Source organism: Salmo trutta, chromosome 31 (genome assembly GCF_901001165.1).
Source record: "Salmo trutta chromosome 31, fSalTru1.1, whole genome shotgun sequence".
NCBI classification, from domain to species: Eukaryota; Metazoa; Chordata; class Actinopteri; order Salmoniformes; family Salmonidae; genus Salmo; species Salmo trutta.
The window spans coordinates 80,984-101,817 of NC_042987.1; the positions used below are offsets into that span (position 1 = coordinate 80,984).

Below are 20,834 nucleotides of genomic sequence, written 5' to 3' on the forward strand. Positions count from 1 at the left end.
AAGTCAGAAGTTTACATACACCTTAGCCAAATATATTTAAACTCAGTTGAAAAATTCTTGACATTTAATCCAAGTAAAAATTCCCTGTTTTAGGTCAGTTATGATCACCACTTTATTTTAAGAATGTGAAATGGCAGAATAAAAGTAGAGAATGATTTATTTCAGCTTTAATTTCTTTCATCACATTCAGAAGATTACATACACTCAATTAGTATTTGGTAGCATTGCATTTAAATTGTTGAACTTGGGTCAAACGTTTTGGGTAGCCTTAAGCTTTCCACAATAAGTTCGGTGAATTTTGGCCCATTCCTCCTGACAGAGCTGGTGTAACTGAGTCAGGTTTGTAGGCCTCCTTGCTCGCACACACTTTTTCAGTTCTGCCCACAAATTTTCTATAGGATTGAGGTCAGGACTTTGTGATGGCCACTCCAATATCTTGACTTTGTTGTCCTTAAGCCATTTTTCCACAACTTTGGAAGTATGCTTGGGTTCATTGTCCATTTGGAAGACCCATTTGCGACCAAGCTATAACTTCCTGACTGATGTCTTGAGATGTTGCTTCAATATATCCACATAATTTTCCTCACTCATGATGCCATCTATTTTGTGAAGTGCACCAGTCCCTCCTGCAGCAAAGCACCCCCACAACATGATGCTGCCACCCCCGTGCTTCACGGTTGGGATGGTGTTCTTCGGCTTGCAAGCATCCCCCTTTTCCCTCCAAACATAACGACGGTCATTATGGGCAAACAGTTCTATTTTTGTTTCATCAGACCAGAGGACATTTCTCCAAAAAGTATGATCTTTGTCCCCATGTGCAGTTGCAAACCGTAGTCTGGCTTTTTTAATGGCGGATTTGGAGCAGTGGCTTCTTCCTTGCTGAGCGGCCTTTCAGGTTATGTCGATATAGGACTCGTTTTACTGTGGATATAGATACTTTTGTACCTGTTTCCTCCAGCATCTTCACAAGGTCCTTTGTTGTTGTTCTGGAATTGATTTGCACTTTTCACACCAAAGAACGTTCATCTCTCAGAGACAGAACGCATCTCCTTCCTGAGCGGTATGACGGCTGCATGGTCCCATGGGGTTTATACTTGCGTACGATTGTTTGTACAGATGAATGTGGTACCTTCAGGTGTTTGGAAATTGCTCCCAAGGATGAACCAGACTTGTGGAGGTTTACAATTTTTTCTGAGGTCTTGGCTAATTTCTTTTGATTTTCCCATGATGTCAAGCAAAGAGGCACTGTGTTTGAAGGTAGGCCTTGAAATATATCCACAGGTACTCCTCCAATTGACTCAAATTATGTCAATTAGCCTATCAGAAGCTTCTAAAGCAATGACATTTTCAGGATTTTTCCAAGCTGTTTAAAGGCACAGTCAACTTAGTGTATGTAAACTTCTGACCCACTGGAATTGTGATACAGTGAATTATAAATTAAATAATCTGTCTGTAAACAATTGTTGGAAAAATTACTTGCATCATGCAAAAGGTAGTGGTTGAACAACGAGTTATAATGACTCCAACCTAAGTGTATGTAAACTTCCGGGGGGGGGGGGGGGGGGGGGGCCTGTGGGGAGGCCTACAACAGTTCATTTTTCTTTGCACCTGTTGTTTTTACACACAGACCATTTTCTGATATATTGATAACAAAGCCAGAGCAGATTTCATAATATACAAAATAGATATTACAAAGTCTGACTCTGATGTGATATCTGATATTGTATGTAGTCAACTTCAACTTTCTTTCCCCCTCGTAGACTATTCTACCGTTATTGTGACTTGGCACCACTGACCAGCCAGATGTGAGACTACCATACGAGCAGTATGCCAGAACTGAAAGTATACCCCCATTAGTGGATACGTCCCAAATGGCAACCTATTCCCTAGACAGTGCACTACTTTTGGCCAGGGCCTTAGTGCTGTGGACAAAAGTAGTGCACTATATAGGGAATAGAGTCCCATTTGGGATGCAGCCAATGTGTGATTATTAATACACAACTAATTGATAACAGTCTCTGAGCGTCTATGTGTTACCTGACTCTATTAAACTTGAAAGAGGCCAGTGAGGACCTATAGGGCACACTTGGTACGATTGGGTCTATTATGCTCATCTTTACACACACACACACACACACACACACACACACACACACACACACACACACACACACACACACACACACACGTCATCTCACAATGACAACAACAGAAACAACTGATATCAGTGCCCTCAGGTCTGTTGTTGTGGCACCTGAGCGAAAGGGAGATGCCCTTCAAGCTCTGTACTCCTCTTGGCTATTTCCTGTTCCTCAAAGAGGTTGTGTAGTAGCCGGAGGTGGTTTAGTGAACCTTGCCTTAACACAAATCTTCAGGACTAACTCCCCGCAATATTACCAAGTCTTTAGCTCAGTGAGCTAACACAGTTGTGTTAGAGTTCAAATCTTGTGTTAGTCACAGGGTTTGCTTTCTCCAACTAAGGATCATTGACTTGTGTTAGCTCCCCAAACTAATGAGGCTTTAGCTCAGTGAGCTAACACAAACATGCAGGGGAATCCGGGTTAAAATCCTGTTTCAGTCCCAGTGTTTGGTCTCTCCTCAGGACAACACATTTCAGAGGCTTGCTTACTTATGTTTGCTCCCCAAGTTAATGCCAAGGTTTTAGCTCAGCAGTCTAACACAGCAGGCTAACACAGCAGGCTAACGCAATGACCTAGGTTCAGTAACAGTGTTGCATCTCTCAAACAGAAGCGATGCCAAGGCTTTAGCACAGTGGACTAACACAGACGTGTCTCTCCTCAGGACAACCCATTCCGCCAGAGGATCGCTGAGGTTTTCTCAGAGGACAGAGAAGGAAACATGACTCTAGATGACTTCCTAGATAAGTTGTTATTGCTGAGTGAGATGTCTCCACGAGACCTGAAGGCCTACTACACATTTAAAATAAATCGACAGTCAGTGGGCCAAAATTCATATTGTCTAGTCAATCATAGAAAGGGAAGTTAATTAGCAAACAGACACACAAAGCAATGTCCAAGACAAAGTCCATAGAAGATGGGATCCGACCTGGGTTCAAATACCAATTAAAGTCTATGGTCATGGATAGCTATTAATATTTAAGAAGCAACTTACAAAAAGGGCCTCATTCTTGTAGCCATGGAGGTGAGCAGCTGGAGCAGAGGCTATAGATGTACAGTATAATAACCACGCTTGGAGGACCAAAAGGTTGTGAATGATTGATAAAGGCATTATAGAAGAGTCCAGGCAGCCTACAGTGCCTTCAGAAAGTATTCACACCCCTCAACTTTTTCCACATTTTGTTGTGTTACAGCCTGAATTAAAATGGATTAAATTGAGATTGGGGCATTGTGTGTAGGCCAGTGACACACAATGTCAAAGTTTTTAAAAAGTATGAAAAAAGGAAAAGAAGTTCTTGCGTCAATAAGTATTCAACACCTTTGTTATGGCAAGCCTAAATAAAAAGTGTTTTACAAGTCACATAATAAGTTGCTTGGACTCAATAAGAATGTTTAACATGATTTTTTAATGACCTAATCTCTGTACCTCACATATACTGTACAAATATCTCCAAGGTCCCACATTCAAGCAGTGAATTTCAACCACAAAGACCAGGGAGGTTTTTCAATTCCTCGCAAAGAAGGGCATTTTACATTTGACATTTTAGTCATTTAGCAGACGCTCTTATCCAGAGCGACTTACAGTAGTGAATGCATACATTTCATACAATTTCATACATTTCATACATTTTTTTTTCTGTGCTGGCCCCCCATGGGAATCGAACCCACAACCCTGGCGTTGCAAACACCATGCTCTACCAACTGAGCTACAGGGAAGGCTGTAGGGCACCCATTGGTAGGTGGCTGTAGGGCACCCATTGGTAGGGCACCCATTGGTTAAAAGCATACATTAAATATCCCTTCGAACAGGGTGGTTATTAATTACACTTTGGATGGTGTATCAATACACCCAGTCACTACAAAGACACAGGCGTCCTTCCAAACTCAGTTGCCGGAGAGGAAGAAAAACGCTCAGGGATTTCGTCATGAGGCCAATGGTGACTTTCAAAGCAAATCAAATTAAATTGAATTTGTCAAATGCGCCGAATACAACAGGTCTACTTACAAGATCTTAACCAACAAAGCAGTTAAGAAAATACCTATAAAAAAACAATTATAATAATAAAAAAACATTACATAAGTATAACAGAATGAAAATGTTATAAAAAATAAATAAATAAGTAAGAGTGTCACGACTTCTGCCGAAGTCGATGCCCCTCCTTGTTTGGGTGGTGCTCAGCGATCGACGTCACCGGTCTTCTAGCCACCATTGATCAGTTTTTCATTTTCCATTGGTTTTGTCTGGTCTCCTTACACACCAGTTTCTTATCCCTGTAATTACATGTGTATTTAACCCTCTGTTTCCCCTCATATCCTTGTCGGTGATTGTTGTTTATGTATCGGTGTGCGACGGGTTATTGTTTACCCGGATTATTTACTACGTTGGTTTTGGAGTGAGTTTTTAAAAATAAATACTCCATTTTTTACCACTTTGGTTTCTCCTGCGCCTGACTTCCCTGCCACCTACATACACGGATAATGACAAAGAGACAAGAATAACAAATGATTAAAGAGCGGCTGTAGATGACAATAGCGGGGCTATATACAGGGGGTACCGGTATAGAGTCAACGTGCAGGGGCACAGGTGTTGAGATAATTGAGGTAATATGTGCATGTAGGTAGAGTTATTAAAGTTTAAAACAGTTACAGAGTTTAATGGCTGTGATAGGAGAAAACGGAGGATGGATCAGCAACATTGTAGTTACTCTACAATAATAACCCAAATGACAGAGGAAAAAGAAGAAAGCCTGTACAGAATAAAATATACCAAAACATGCATCCTGTTTCAACAAGGGACTAAAGCAATACTGCAAAAATGTGGCAAAGCATTTAGGTTTTTGTCCTGAATAAAAAAGTGTTATGTTGGGGGCAAATCCAATAGAACACATTACTGAGTACCACTCTCCATATTTTCAAGCAGAGTGGTGGCTGCATCGTATTATTGGTATCCTTGCAATCGCTAAGGACCGGGGAGTTTTTCAGTATAAAAAGAAAACGGAATGGAGCTAAGCACAGGAAACCTGGTTCAGTCTGCTTTCCACCAGACACTGGGAGATTAATTCACCTTTCAGCAAGACAATAACCTAAAACACAAGGCCAAATCTACACTGGAGTTGCTTACCAAGAAGACAGTGAATGAGTGGCCAAGTTACAGTTTTGACTTAAATCTACATGAAAATCTATGGCAGGACCTGAAAATGGTTGTCTAGCAATGATTTGACAGAGCTTGAATAGAGCTTTGAAAATAATAAATGGGCAAATGTTCCACAATCCAGGTGTGGAAAGTGCTTAGAGACTCACAGCTGTAATCACTGCCAAAGGTGCTTCTACAAAGTATTGACTCAGGGATGTGGATACTTATATAAATTAGATGTTTCTGTATTTCATTTTCAATAAATTAGCAAAAATGTCTTTCCCACTTTGTCATTATGGGGTATTGTGTGTAGATTGGTGAGAAAAAAATATATTTAGTACGTTTTGAATTTGGGCTGTAACACAACAAATGTGGAATAAGTCAAGGGGTATGAATACGAACAAACTGTGTATATACACAGTGTACAAAGCATTAGGAACACCTTCCTAATATTGAGTGGCACCCCTTTTGCCTTCAGACAAGCCTCAATTCGTCAGGGCATGGACTTTACAAGGTGTCGAAAGCGTTCTAAAGGGAACCAAGTTGACTCCAATGCTTCCTACAGTTGTGTCAAGTTGGCTGTAGTGAATCTACTCCAAATAGCTCGTTCTATCTCATCCCACAGATGCTCAACTGGATTGAGATCTGGTGACTGGGCAGGCCACTGCAGGAAGCTGAATTCACCCATGTTCGTGGAACCATTCCTGGACAATCCTAGCCTTGTGGCATGGGGCATTATGGGACAATGATGTTCAGATATCCTGCGACATTCAAACGTTGCCCCACTTTTATCAAGGGGCCCAATGTGTGCCATGAAAACACACCCCACACCACCACTAGCAGCCTTTTCTCCATACCCTAGTCCTCCCATCAGTGTGAAACAGCAGGAACCGGGATTCATCATACCAGGCAATGTTTTTCCAAATCTCCAGTGTCCAGCGTTTTCGTTCCTTAGCCCACTGCAAGTGCAGTTTCTTGTTTTTTGCTGAAAGAAGTAGAACTCAAAAGTCGTCAGCTGCCATACCCCATTCGTGTCAAGGTAAGACAAGTTGTGCCTTCTTTTATGGGTCTTTGGGCACCAATGTTGTACTGGACTGTCAGTTGACTAACTGTAGCCCGTCTGTTGCTCTGCACAAAGTGTCAGCCTCATTTGGCCTCTTATCAATTACCCACTTTCAACCACTGGCCAGCTGTTGGCTGGATGTCCTTTGGGTGGTGGACTATTCTTGATACACACGGGAAACTGTTGAGCGTGCAAAACCCAGCAGCGTTGCAGTTCTTCACACAAACTGGTGCGCTTGGCACCTACTACCATACCCCATTCATAGGCACTTCAATATTTTGTCTTGCCCATTCACCCTCTGAATGGCACGCATACACAATTCATGTCTCAATTGTCTCAAGGCTTACAAATCCTTCTTTAACCTCTCCTCCCTTTCATCTACACTGATTGACATGGATTTAACAGGTGACATCAATAAGGGATCATAGACTGACGAGGTGAAAGCTATGTTATGGAAAGAACATTCATAATGTTTTGTACACTCAGTGTACATGTAGCCTGGCTGTACAAAAAAGGACTTGTATGGTTTGTGGAACCATACCGGTTAATTAACCGGCGATGACAGATAAAGATGTTTCACCGTAGGCGGTGGAGCGGAGACAACCACGGTCATGGGTCAATTAACATTTTCAGCCATTCATTCATAAAAGAAAATGCATAGGAAATGTAGGAAAGCTCCATTCAGAAAGGCTTAGCTACTGGACGAAAAGAAAGTAAAAGCATCTGAACTGGCCTTTTTTCGCAATAGATATGAGGTCTGTTGGTTATGTTAAGGAACATGGAAATATGATATAGTAAGCAACCTAGTCATCATACATAGTCATCAGTCATACATCATATACAGTATTATACAATGACAGCTTCTAGTCACAATTGTTGATTAGACCCTTTCACCACCTCTGTGGCCTGACTGACAGGGTTAACAACCTCATTGAAGAGAAACAATCAACAGAGGCCACGACATCAAACCAGGACTTAGTGCATACATATTGGCTAAGTGAAAACAGACAAAGTCCTTGAGACTAGTAGACTACCTAGCTTACTCTGTTCTTCCTGCTCTCCTCTCAGACTTCAACAATAACTTCCTGTGTAAGTCTGACCTGGAGAAGACCCACGAGCAGATGGAGGACAAGGTGAGGACGGTGTGTGAGAAGGTGATCGACAAGGCTGACCTGGACAACGATGGAAGGCTCTCGGGAGGACTTCCAGCACGACTGTCCGCACACCAGACTTCCTCAGGTCTGTCTGGTGTGCAGAGTGCCTTCATAGTTAGAGCCAGTTGCAACCCGTCATTCAAAAAGTTGCCTGTTTTGCATGTTATTTTGGCATTAATACGTGTCACATATCAGTTTGCAAACAATGAAACAAAAATCAATAAATCCTTGAGTTAATAAACATGGTCTCTTTTGTCGCTTTCTTGAGTAAGCGAACTCCAAAATGCAGCCTAGCTCAGTGATCTCTGTGGTGATGGTGCAGGCGGTGGAAAATACAGAGCGTAGGGGTTGTTAAGTTAATGTCGTCTAGTTGCGCCGTGATTGGCTCAGTGTTCTGTCACTCATGGGGACATTACGTCGCCGCGAAGTCTACGGGGAGAGCTCGAAAATTCAAGCCCCTTGGGTGCTGCCATAGAGTTACATTAGAAGTGTTGATCCACGAAGGAACAAGGTTATTGACCACAGGTAAAATTACATCCAACCTTTATTTATCTTACAGTTCTGACCTGGTGTACAGGAAGAATACTGTAAGAACTGCCCATGTTCTGAATTCTGTCGCTGTACATTTCAAAAGTGCTGAACAAATAGCTATATTGTCTACATCTGTCCTAGCTCGCTCTTTAATGTCTTAATCAAAATTACGGATTGCCTCTTATCTGCTCTTCGTCCCCGTATGCCATAGTTTGTACATCTCAATAGTCAGTAGAAACCACATTTGTTTAAACAAGTCAGCCATAGTGGCTATGTTTTTTAAAAGGCAGTAAATGAGGCTGAATGAACTGTTTCACTGCCAGACAAGGTTCCACTGATAGCCAGGTGTAGCAGTGATAGTTGTTGGGACTCTGCTGTTGGGACAGCTGTATGTAGGCCGTAACAGTTGATGGGCACTGTTCGTCACCACTATAGTGCAATTAATGTATTGTTTAGTGTTGTGGCTTTCTTGGCATGTATACACTTTTTTGGGGGGGGGTTTGCCCCACCAAGATTTACATGCTAAAATCACCACTGGTTAGAGCCATGAGTTTTTCCTGACACATAATGGGGAAATAACAAGCCATAACTTCATACTTGTTATTTTGAGGGCTGGTTTTCATACACAGATTTAGCCCAGTCCTGGATAACACATGAGCATGCTTTTTTTAGTCCAGGTACAGTTCTTATTTAGCCAGGTAAGTCAAAAACCTGTATTCTAACATGTATGTTGTCTTTATTCCCAAAGTACCTTCCATAGGATAGGATATGAAGACTAAAGAGATGCCATAAACACTAGCAATGAAAAATACACTTTAGGAAGAATTACATTGGATTCCACCTTGGATCGATCTAGAGTGCCTTCGGAAAGTATTCAGATCCTTTGACTTTTTCCACTTTGTTAGGTTAAAGCCTTATTCGAAAATGGATGAAATCGTTTTTTCCCCCTCATCAATCTACACAAAATACCCCATGATTACAACACAAAAAACAGGTTTTAGATTTTTTTGCTAATTTATAATAAAAAAAAAATGAAATAACATTTACATAAGTATTCAGACCTTTACTCAGTACTTTGTTGAAGCACCTTTGGCAGCGATTACAGCCTCAAGTCTTCTTGGGTATGACGCTACAAGCTTGGCACACCTGTATTTGGGAAGTTTCTCCCATTCGTCTCTGCAGATCCTCTCAAGCTCTGTCAGGTTGGATGGGGAGCGTCGCTGTACAGCAATTTTCAGGTCTCTCCAGAGATGTTCCATCGGGTTCAAGTCCGGGCTCTGGTTGGGTCACTCGAGGACATTCAGAGACTTGTCCAGAAGCCACTCCTGCGTTGTCTTGGCGATGTGCTTAGGGTTGTTATCCTGTTGGAAAGTGAACCTTCCCCCCAGAGGTCCTGAGCGCTCTGGAGCAGGTTTTCGTCAATGATCTCTCTGTACTTTGCTTTGTTCATCTTTCCCTCTATCCTGACTAGTCTCCCAGTCCATGTCACTGAAAAACATCCCCACAGCATGATACTGCCACCACCATGCTTCACTGTAGGGATGGTGTCAGGTTTCCTCCAGATGTGACGCTTGACATTCAGGCCAGAGTTGAATCTTGATGTTCATGGTCTGAGGCCTTTTAGCAAACTCCAAGCGGGTTGTCATGTGCCTTTTACTGGAGTGTATTCCGTCTGGCCACTCTACCATAAAGGCCTGATTGGTGGAGTGCTGCAGAGACAGTTGTCCTTCTGGAAGGCTCTCCCATCTCCAGAGTGACCATCAGGTTCTTGGTCACCTCCCTTACCAAGGCCCTTCTCCCCCGATTGCTCAGTTTGGCCGGGCGGCCAGCTCTAGGAAGAGTCTTGGTGGTTCCAAACTTATTCCATTTAAGAATGATGGAGGCCACTGTCTTCTTGGGGACCTTCAAAGGTGCATTAATGTTTTGGTACCCTTCCCCAGATCTGTTCATCGACACAATTCTGTCCCGGAGCTCTACGGACAATTATTTCGACCTCATGGCTTGGTTTTTGCTCTGACATGCACTGTCAACTGGGGGACCTTAGCTACACAGGTGTGTGCTTTCCAAACAATTTCCAATCAATTGAATTGACCACAGGTGGACTCCAATGAAGTTGTAGAAACATCAAGGATGATCAATGGAAACAGGATGCACCTGAGCTCAATTTAGAGTCTCATAGCAAAGTGTCTGAATACTTATGAGAATAAGATGTGTTTTTTATTTTCAATACATTTGCAAACTTTTTTAAAAACCTGTTTTTACTTTGTCATTATGGGGTATTGTGTATAGATTGATGAGAACCTTTCTTATTTTAGCCATTTTAGAATAAGGCTGTAATGTAACAAAATGTGGAAAAAGTCAAGGGGTCTGAGTAATTTCTGGATGCACTGGAAACATTCTCTAAAATATGTTGTATGAGCATTATACAGTAGTGTGTGGGCCTTCTTGTTTCTTCATGGCATTGTAGGCCAGCCCAGAGCCTTATGTTTTTATCCAAGTACATTGGCAGCTGACCTGCTATTGCAGCTAAATAGTATATTATGAAGATCTAACTCCTATGGCTATCAGGATTGGGCTTCTTAACTATGATGACCAACAGTACATTTGTATTCTCGTCTACCGGGTCTCAGTTACAGCAGGCTATAGCAACATCTGCCATGATATTTCACTGAACCATGGAGGAGTAATGGAGGGAGAGGCATCTGTGTCATGGACGTATAAGCACTCCATTCTAAACTAATTTGTTCAGCTGACACTCAATAGTCCCTATCCACAATGTATGTCGTCACTCATTAATGCACACACCGTAGGCAAAGGTTTTGCAATGAAAATGAGAGAACAACCAAAAGTTCAGGTAGTCCCTCCCTGTTTTGGTCATCCCCCCCCCCCCCCCCCGTTTAGTTTCCAGTAAATAAGGCCTGTAACAGTCATTTAAAATGGAGAAAATCATAATTCACACCTTTACTGACAGAAAGAACAAGGAGACATGGATAACACATTTTACTGTTGTAAGATTAAAGCTATCAAAAGAAAGAAAACAGTAATCTCTCATTTGTGCCAACTTCTGTCTACCCATCTTCAGTATCACAAAAAAATCTAGCATATCATTGCATTGAAAGTACCAAAAATAGAAGGGGAAAAACAAGTATAAATTGGTCATATGCTTGGTTCAAGGCAAGACAAACAAGTCCATACTCTTTCAATAATAACGTCATCGAATTCCACGTCAAGAGACAGGTTTTTAAAGGAAGAATGTATGACATGTGGGGCAACCATTTCACAGATATAGAACTCTAAAAATAACAAAATCACAGAAGTCCAAATGTCATAATGCATAGCTTCAAACTAGGCTGGGTGACAGCCTGTTTCTGCTCTCTTGCCAACTCCTTCTGGAATTCTCATGTCAAACACTTGCAATGGCTTGACAATGACAGTGATGGAATTGACAAGAGCACAGACAGATCTGGGACCAGGCTTGCTCCAAACTGGAAAAGACTGAGTATTAGTTATTATTAAGACATGTGGTTTAGAGGAGGGTGCAATATTAGGTCCCAGTACAGTAGTAGATATAGAAAAGTGCAGGCTAGGATAAAGGAGTTGGCATGATAGCACAGTCTGGCACTCAGGCATGTAAAATAACAGGAAGTGGAAAACTGGAAAGTCTGGGGTAAAGAGGACTCGATGGTACAGATCAACAAAGCAAAAATGTTTACATTACACATGCACATTTTTTCTTCCATTTCCAAAACATTACACAGCATTTTAATGGAATTGTCAGTGCATACTAAGGATATTTTCTTGCTGTTAGAACACACAATGTATTGTTCCCATGTTATAAGTGTCAGCTGGTGATATGGTGCCACCTAGCTGTCAAACAAGGTTCTGACCAAAAGGACAAACAAAACAGAGGACATACTACAACAAACAAAAACTTGAAGTTGACTGGTTTTAACTTGACTTCATAAGCCAAGAGATCATCACATAAGGAGTATACTCAAATCTGTCAGGGCAGAAGCATACAACTAAAACTGTAAACACCATACCATAACAAATTATTGTTGGAACAACCACCATGACAATGTAGGATTTCTTTACTGATACCAGGGCCTATATTCATCAAGTGTATCAGAGTAGGAATGCTATTCTAGGATCAGTTTTGCCTCTTAAATCATAACAAATAAGAGGGAGTACCAGATTCTAGATTAGCATTCATATTCTGAGACATTTGTCAACACATGCCCTAAACCGTAGAACACTAATTAAAAGTAGAAAAGGATCGAAAGCCATTTATAAAAAGGTGTAAGAATTGTCTAATAGAATTCATATATTATCAAAGGTATGGACAAGGTATCTACCACTCATTACCATAATCCAATCAAATAGATCAGAAATGCCATTCAATTCAACCAAAATAAAATGCTCGTCTTGTATTACGAAATAATCACTTGGCACAGACTTCACACAGGTTACTGGTAAAGTGCAAGTAATGGATTGGAAGGTGTTTTGTCTGTCCACACTGTAACATTGATGTTTGTACAAGCAGACAGACAGATACACACCCCTGTTCAGAGATGTCATATAGCTGGGGATAAACCAGATCTCATGAATGGATGTTGTTGCTGTGCTGCCCTGACTGAAAACAAATACACTATGGGTGTGTCTGAAAAGGCAACCTAATCCCTATGTAGTGCCCTATTCTCTGGCTGGCTAAGTGACAACTCTGTACAATATTACATTTCAACAAATTTTATACTACTGTTCTAAAGAAACAACAACACTGTAGAGCTGGAATGTAGTCCCAGGCCTTGTCTTAAGAGGTAAACCTTCAAGGACATTCATGTGTGAAGGTTCTCAAGCCTGAAGAAAAAAGACCAGGGACTGGCAGTAAACAAGTCAAACAACAACGGAATAGCTACAGCACAAGAACATTCAGAGAAAGCGGCTTGTTGCAATTCAGGCATCTCATGTTTAGAGTACTGTAGCATTAAACTATTGTCTTAAAAGGAACAGAATAGAATGCACATGGAACAAATTGTGTCTTTCTTTCAGTCTGAATAATCAAATGATTTAGTGATCACTTTCCTGAAAGAAAGTGCATCTTCAAGGCAAATTTCATCATTCATTAAACAACTCTGTTTCATCAAACCAAAAAAAGCTTATCAGCCTCTGGACCATGTTAACAATGTGGCTAGAGAGTAAATATCATCTAAACATCCACATCATGTTCCCTAACCCAAACCTCTGAGGTTATTCAAGCTACTCTAAGAGGGAAGTAAGTGGAGCTCCAACTTTGGCAGTTGTGCATCCAGGTGGGTGAGTGTGAAAAATGTAAAATGTTATACGTAGAGAGACCAATGTGAAACAGAAGGAAGGAAGAGCCCATCTTTGTGTGAAATTATATTTTAACAAAGTTTTGAAAAACGAGTGTTGTCTTCACCGGTTGGTCAGTCTGTCTGACTCGTGGAGAGAGAAACACGAGCTTGGTGGGCGAGCTGGAAGAACTGCAGCATCACCAGGTATCATGTGGACGTTGTGAATGGGAGACGTGGAGTAGTCAACCTGCCCTTGAGCATGATGTTGGGAGAGGAGGACAGGGAGGTAGGCAATTTCCAATTCTCTCCCTACCAATTCCCATTGGTCCTAAGTCTTCAATGTTCAGATCTGTAAGGTGTAAACAGTATGGTGGAAGCTCCAACACTAAACTGCTTATACCTATCCAAACACTTCAGATGCACAAACATCTAACAGGTTAGGTCCAAGGGGAAGAGGTAGGGAATGAATTGGGACTGGTTGAAGAAAATAGGTAGAAGGAGAGGGGGTGCTGGGAGCAAGCACAGTCCAGTTGTGTCCAGCTAGCCAGCGCCCCAGCCAGGGAAGGGCAGGCAAGGCCTTGGGTGTACATCCCAAACAGCACCCTATTCTCTACATAGCGTACTACTTTTGACCAGAGCCCTATAGGCCATGGTCAAAAGTAGTGCACTAAATTGGGAATAGGGTTCCATTTAGGATATAACCTTGGTCTGGTCCTCACAGTAGGGCACAGGGGAAGAAGCTGATCTTCTTCTGGGGCTCAGAGATCTTCACCCCGTGGCTGCTCCCCTGGGGACTGTCGCCCTCCTGGAACAAAGACAGTTTATTTTAAATTTCTTTAAAAAAACTATATACTGCTCAAAAAAATAAAGGGAACACTTAAACAACACATCCTAGATCTGAATGAAATAAATAATCTTAAATACTTTTTTCTTTACATAGTTGAATGTGCTGACAACAAAATCACACAAAAATAATCAATGGAAATCCAATTTATCAACCCATGGAGGTCTGGATTTGGAGTCACACTCAAAATTAAAGTGGAAAACCACACTACAGGCTGATCCAACTTTGATGTAATGTCCTTAAAGCAAGTCATTATGAGGCTAAGTAGTGTGTGTGGCCTCCACGTGCCTGTATGACCTCCCTACAACGCCTGGGCATGCTCCTGATGAGGTGGCGGAGGGTCTCCTGAGGGATCTCCTCCCAGACCTGGACTAAAGCATCCACCAACTCCTGGACAGTCTGTGGTGCAACGTGGCGTTGGTGGATGGAGCGAGACATGATGTCCCAGATGTGCTCAATTGGATTCAGGTCTGGGGAACGGGTGGGCCAGTCCATAGCATCAATGCCTTCCTCTTGCAGGAACTGCTGACACACTCCAGCCACATGAGGTCTAGCATTGTCTTGCATTAGGAGGAACCCAGGGCCAACCGCACCAGCATATGGTCTCACAAGGGGTCTGAGGATCTCATCTCGGTACCTAATGGCAGTCAGGCTACCTCTGGCGAGCACATGGAGGGCTGTGCGGCCCCCCAAAGAAATGCCACCCCACACCATGACTGACCCACCGCCAAACCGGTCATGCTGGAGGATGTTGCAGGCAGCAGAACGTTCTCCACGGCGTCTCCAGACTCGGTCACGTCTGTCACGTGCTCAGTGTGAACCTGCTTTCATCTGTGAAGAGCACAGGGCGCCAGTGGCAAATTTGCCAATCTTGGTGTTCTCTGGCAAATGCCAAACGTCCTGCACGGTGTTGGGCTGTAAGCACAACCCCCACCTGTGGACGTCGGGCCCTCATAGAGTCTGTTTCTGACCGTTTGAGCAGACACATGCACATTTGTGGCCTGCTGGAGGTCATTTTGCAGGGCTCTGGCAGTGCTCCTCCTGCTCCTAATTGCCTATAATTTCCACCTGTTGTCTATTCCATTTGCACAACAGCATGTGAAATGTATTGTCAATCAGTGTTGCTTCCTAAGTGGACAGTTTGATTTCACAGAAGTGTGATTAACTTGGAGTTACATTGTGTTGTTTAAGTTTTCCCTTTATTTTTTTGAGCAGTGTATATTGTTCACATTCTTAAAGTTCCTTCTTTAAAACCTAAGTCATTATTGAACTATAATCTATTGTTCATATGGAAAAGTGGAAGAAAGGGAGGTTGAACTTACCAATTTTGTGTCCATCTTCGATTTGATGTCTCTGGCAAGTGTCAAAAACGCATTTTCCACATTGATATTGGCCTTTGCACTGGTCTCCATGAACTTGATACCATACTCCAACGCCAGCTGAGAAAAAAAGGGAGTAATGCTTTGACTCTACATCAGGGACATCAGAATTTATTTTGCCCGTGTCTTCAACGAAGTTTGGAGGTTCGCACTGCCTTGCCGCAGAAAGTTGTGGGGGATAATTCCTCTATCCATCAATTTTGCCATTTCTGATGCTTTCTGAAACTGTAGCCTTTGTTTTCCATCAGTTCTGTAATGATTTCAGTGGTTATTACCAGGCTAATGTTACTATTAGGTTTGGGCCGTATGCCATATACTGGGGTATTTGGAAATAGCCACTAAATGTTTTTGAATTCAGTCAAAACTATTTATCTCAAGTTTTTTAATACATTTTAAGATTTGTAGCTACTTAAGTAAATACCTGCAGTCAACTTGTGCAATACTTTAGGAGATAAAGCAGATAGCATTCTTTATTTCACCGGTCACATTATGAAGCTTACCATAGTTCACCAGAACAGTTGAGCCAGTGAAGTGTTTGTTTGTAAATAGCAAAACGGGAGAAAGTGATAGCAGGCGAGTCCAGCTGTGTATTGACGGGTCGCGTTTTATATTGAAAGTCAGTGTTTTTCTTGCGTCAATAGAGTGATCAGGGGCCTGCAACTATAGTTCTTTCACAGAGAATACATTAGTGCAACACATTCGGCATAAAATAGCATCATTTTCATCAGATGACAACAGAATTGCAGCGCTATTTGGCTGGCAGCCACACAAATAAATGAGCTTAGAATGAAAAAGCAAGGTCTTTTGGCAAATATGATACATGGCCATCATATTTCTGTTTTCCATAGAAAGAATGTAGCCAGTTACATTTCCTAATGTATTTCTTAAAGTTAATCTTGCATTTTACAGGAGAAAAGTAGGATACACCTAGAAAAGAACCATAGAAAAGTAGCTACACATCAGTCAGAGCGTGGTCTGCTGATAGAATGCCTGTTCGTGAATTCTCACCAGAGCGGAGAAGTGCAACTGAAGCAAAGATGTGTCGAGCAGGAATTACAAAGCATTTTAGATCAGTATTTACAAAACGCAGCCAGATATTCCTTATACAGTCCCTTTTTTTCCGCGTGACAAACACAGAATTCTGTGTTAACTAGCAAGTTAAACTTAGATGCATTTTCTAATCCTGCCTGTTCTGGTCAGAGAAGAGGGGGGAATAAAAGGAGACGAGGTATCATATAGTGTTATCTTTCTGCCGTGTTTGAGAAGTCAAAGCCATTGGATTAATTATATGTACAGCTGCCACTTCGATCTTGATTTTTTGTTGTTTTTTCTCCTCTCCGTTCTTGGCCCGTCTGCTCCTCCAACCTCTTCTCTGACCAGAACAGGCAGGCCTGTTGCCCTAGCCACTCCAGACAGACAGTGTGTGCACATGCTGCACCAGAGCCAGTACAGTTCTTCCTTCAGACAAGCAGACATTTGGCAGCTACTATCTATTTATGTATAACTTTATGAGCTGATTGCCTGTCATTACAATTAGTTTATTCGTTTGTGCTCGATAACATATTTAGCAAGCAACCTCATAGAAATTCGCTATTACTTGTGCTAATTATGTTAGCATTCTGGTATAGACGACCAATGATCTTTTTTGCATTTTTGCCACCCCCTTGTGTACTAAGCCGGTAATACCGTAAATCCTGGGATGAGAGAAGGATGGTATGATGACATGAAAATCTGGATACCGTCAATCCTAGTTACTATCGTCGTGTGTTACTAGTTACTATAGTCATCCTAGTTACTATCGTCAGTTTCTCTTTTTTGTATTTTTTTAAATGTACCTACACAACATGGCAGGCCACATGGCGGACCTTGTTGTTATACAATGCTCTACATCAGTGGTCGCCAACCGGTCGAGCGCGATCGTATTGAGCTGTTGCCGGTAGCTGCACTTGATTCAAAAGTCCTGCCCAATCAGATATCTCAAATCACTGTGGCTACAGAGCTTCCATGACCCTGGCCACAGCCAAGTTTAATAGGCTACTAGCCTGTGTAAGATTTAACAACTTTTAAAACCATGACTACAGAGAGAATGTCAACGAATACAGCAAAGACCTGCTGTTTTTATGAGTGAGTTCATGTTGAAGTTCATATTCAGGATTGTCACAGTTTTTATTCAACACTATTACAAAACGCGCTTCTCAGTACTTCCGCTCGGGCTGCAGCTGCAATGAATGAGTAGCCAAGAATTGATAGCCCTGTGTTTAATTATTATTAGCAGCTCGTCATGTCGATTTTAATATTAAGGAATATTTCACTTTCTCTGGTCATAGGAACAACATGAATTTGTGCATGAGGCAGATGCGGTGCAACTTGAGTTTCGCCATTAGGTGGAAGACCGTGTCCCTTCTCTCTGGTCAGTCTCACCGGAGGGAAAGGAAGGAGAGAGCAGGGACCGTGAGAGGCGGTTGGCAAAAATAATTTTGAACGGGCATCCAATTCGGAAACTCGGGCATCTTCCCAGAGCTCAGAATTTTCAACCTGAAGATCACTGACGTCGTGACCTTAACAATATTGGCAGGCCAATCATATAGCCAATATGCTGTGATAATGTATTAGGCCTACTGCCCAAACCTCATTACTAAAAAACTGTTTGTGTGAGGTTAATGAAAAAAAATTATAATATGAGCAGTAGTTCTCAGCTTGCTTTTTGACTGCAAAAGTGATCTTGACTCAGAAAAGGTTGGTGACCACTGCTCTACATCATCCAAGCCATTTAGGCTGTACAGTGACAACCACAAGAACTGAGCTTGTGATTCATTACATGATTGCAGCAGAACTCACCTTCTCTCCCCTTTCTTTGGACACCTGCCGTTTGTCATTGATGTCACATTTGTTACCAAGGACCATCTTCTCAACATCAGCCGATGCATGCTATGGAGAAGACAAGAGTGGTTTACTACTAGGATACAAATACTACATACTGTTGACTTTGACAGATTAAACTAGAGAACTACTAGTCAGTCAGTATGTGGGTCGTGTTTAGAATAGAAAATAATACAATAGAAATGTAAGCAAACATACCTCCTCTATGTTACGTATCCAGTTCTTGATGTTTTCAAAGGACTTTTCATTGGTGATGTCGTAGACTAGCATGATACCCTACAGAGAGATGCGAGACAATGAAACGTCAGAGGATGGAAAACCGGAAATCAAATCTTCAATGTTGACTCAATGCCTCAAGGAAGAAGAAAGATGTGTTTACCCACCTCTATAGTATGCTGTTGTGATTGTTCGAAAACGCTCCTGTCCTGCAGTGTCCCTGCAAAAGACACATCATAGGACAACAATCAGCTGAATTACATGGACATTATTAATATCCTCCAGGATAGTTACCTAGCTATACAACGCCCATTCTCTCTGTATGGGCTCCAAGTGGCACAGTGGTCTAAGACACTGCATCTCAGTGCTAGAGGCGTAACCTGGTTCGAATCCAAACTGTATCACAACCGGCCGTGATTGGGAGTCCCATAGGGATTGGCCCAGAGTCGTCTGAATTTGGCCGGTGTAGGCCGTCATTGTAAATAAGAATTTGTTCTTCACTGACTTGCCTTGTTAAATAAATAAATAAAAAATAACAGCAAAGCAAAATCCTTCGTGGTGTAGCCTAGGCCTACCCTTTCTCATTCTCTCTGTATGAAAAGCAGTCGACGCTCAAGGAGAAGTGCATGAAAAGGACACAACTTACCATATCTGTAACTTTATCTTCTTGCCATCTAGTTCTATTGTTCTAATCTTAAAGTCAATGCCTACAGGAGAATAATAAGAGCGACAGGGAATATGAATTTAGATACTATTGTGTGTAATGGCTAGGTATGACTCATCTACAACTTCCTATACAATAAAAAAATGTAAAAGGTTCATGTTTATGATACGTGGCATCAACAGCATCCAGGGTAAACTAGCCGAATTGTTAACTAGCTGGATAATACGCCATTGAATTATGTTCTGCACACGCCCACTTCACAGAGGACGCTCTCTAACGGAAATATGCAAATACATGTTACAACGCACAAATAGGATCTCGCTAGCTCATGCCTGGCTCTGCCCATCTCCGAGTTTGTTCGGCCCACTATGTTTCATTCGCTCCCACTATAAACGACAGATGAACTATCTTGAGTTAGAAATATATTTGGCCCGTAGCTACACTTTAACATTTGGATTTAACTAACATCAGCTATCTACTAGCGCTAACAATTAGTAAACTATAGAAAGTTCAGTAAGTAAAAAAAAAAAAAAAAACAGGCTAACAATCTTCAGTATCTACTTAACTTTAACTAGCTAGCTACAAAGCTAATGCTAGCTAAAATGTTTGAAGATATAGCTATGTACTACAGCTAATGTCAATGGCATTGTAACTTTACACTGTATTCAATGTGATTGTAGATAATCAGTTAGCTAACCAACCTTATTTAGTCCATTACTCAATAATCAAAGGCTAATAAGCTAACTGCTTTATGTGGTGATGAGACGTTTTGTAAACATTGAATTGTGTGGCTAACCAAAGTCACACCTATTTATGGTTTAAAAAAAAAAAAAAACACCTACCTATGGTGGAGATGAATGTGGAGTTAAATGCATCCTCTGAGAACCTGAACAACACGCATGTCTTCCCGACACCAGAATCTCCGATTAACAGTAATTTAAACAAATAATCGTATGTCTTAGCCATACTTGATATTGCGTAAATCCCAACCGCTGTGAAACCAGCAAGGATAACTAAGTAGTTCCGGGTCACGGACGTTTCTTCTTCTTGCGTTTTTTTTTATTTTTAGGCAAGTCAGTCAAGAACAAATTCTTATTTACAATGACATCCCCCCCAAAAAAGGGTATTGCCGCAACCTACTGTTTGGGGTGAAAGCAGATACTTTAACAATTTTTAAATTCTTTTTTTGATAAAGAAATATAAACACTACCATTCAAAAGTTTGGGGTCACTTAGAAATGTCCTTGTTTTTGAAAGAAAAGCACATTTTTTTGTCCATTAAAATAACATCAAATTGATCGGAAATACAGTGTAGACAATTGTTAATGTTGTAAATGACTATTGAATCTGGAAACGGCAGATTTTTTAATGGTGTATCAGGAGTACAGAGGTCCATCAGCACGCATCACTCCTGTGTTCCAATGGCACGTTGTCTTAGCGAATCCAAGTTTATCATTTTATAAGGCAAGTTGATCATTAGAAAACCTTTTTGCAATTATGTTAGCACAGCTGAAAACTGTT

General features: G+C 41.5%; 2 protein-coding genes across 2 annotated transcripts; one reads left to right on the forward strand and one right to left on the reverse strand.

Annotated features, from left to right (window-relative positions):
* Positions 1–1,827: 1,827 nt before the first annotated feature.
* On the forward strand, positions 1,828–7,607 carry LOC115169148 (calcium and integrin-binding family member 3-like). Its single transcript, XM_029724652.1, is given in 5 exon segments — positions 1,828–1,842; positions 2,803–2,962; positions 7,403–7,529; positions 7,531–7,545; positions 7,547–7,607. Coding segments are annotated over 5 exon segments (378 nt in total).
* A 3,358-nt stretch (positions 7,608–10,965) lies between these two features.
* Positions 10,966–20,501, reverse strand: LOC115169279 (ras-related protein Rab-8A-like). Its single transcript, XM_029724736.1, has 6 exons — positions 20,157–20,501; positions 18,818–18,870; positions 18,633–18,710; positions 18,393–18,482; positions 15,498–15,614; positions 10,966–14,136 (listed from the first exon to the last, which is right to left on the reverse strand). Exons 1-6 carry the CDS (start codon positions 20,278–20,280, stop codon positions 14,047–14,049), a joined length of 552 nt encoding a protein of 183 aa, XP_029580596.1. The 5' UTR covers positions 20,281–20,501; the 3' UTR covers positions 10,966–14,046.
* Between the last annotated feature and the right edge of the window lie 333 nt (positions 20,502–20,834).

What these genes read in the sequence shown, in the direction of transcription:
- LOC115169279 (XM_029724736.1), bottom strand. Translation starts at nt 20,280, where the DNA reads ATGGCTAAGACATACGATTATTTGTTTAAATTACTGTTAATCGGAGAT. An exon ending in GGATACGTAACATAGAGGAG is followed by an intron (nt 18,483 to 18,632) that starts GTATGTTTGCTT and finishes TCTTCTCCATAG; the next exon opens with CATGCATCGGCTGATGTTGA. An exon ending in CGAAGATGGACACAAAATTG is followed by an intron (nt 14,137 to 15,497) that starts GTAAGTTCAACC and finishes TCTTTGTTCCAG; the next exon opens with GAGGGCGACAGTCCCCAGGG.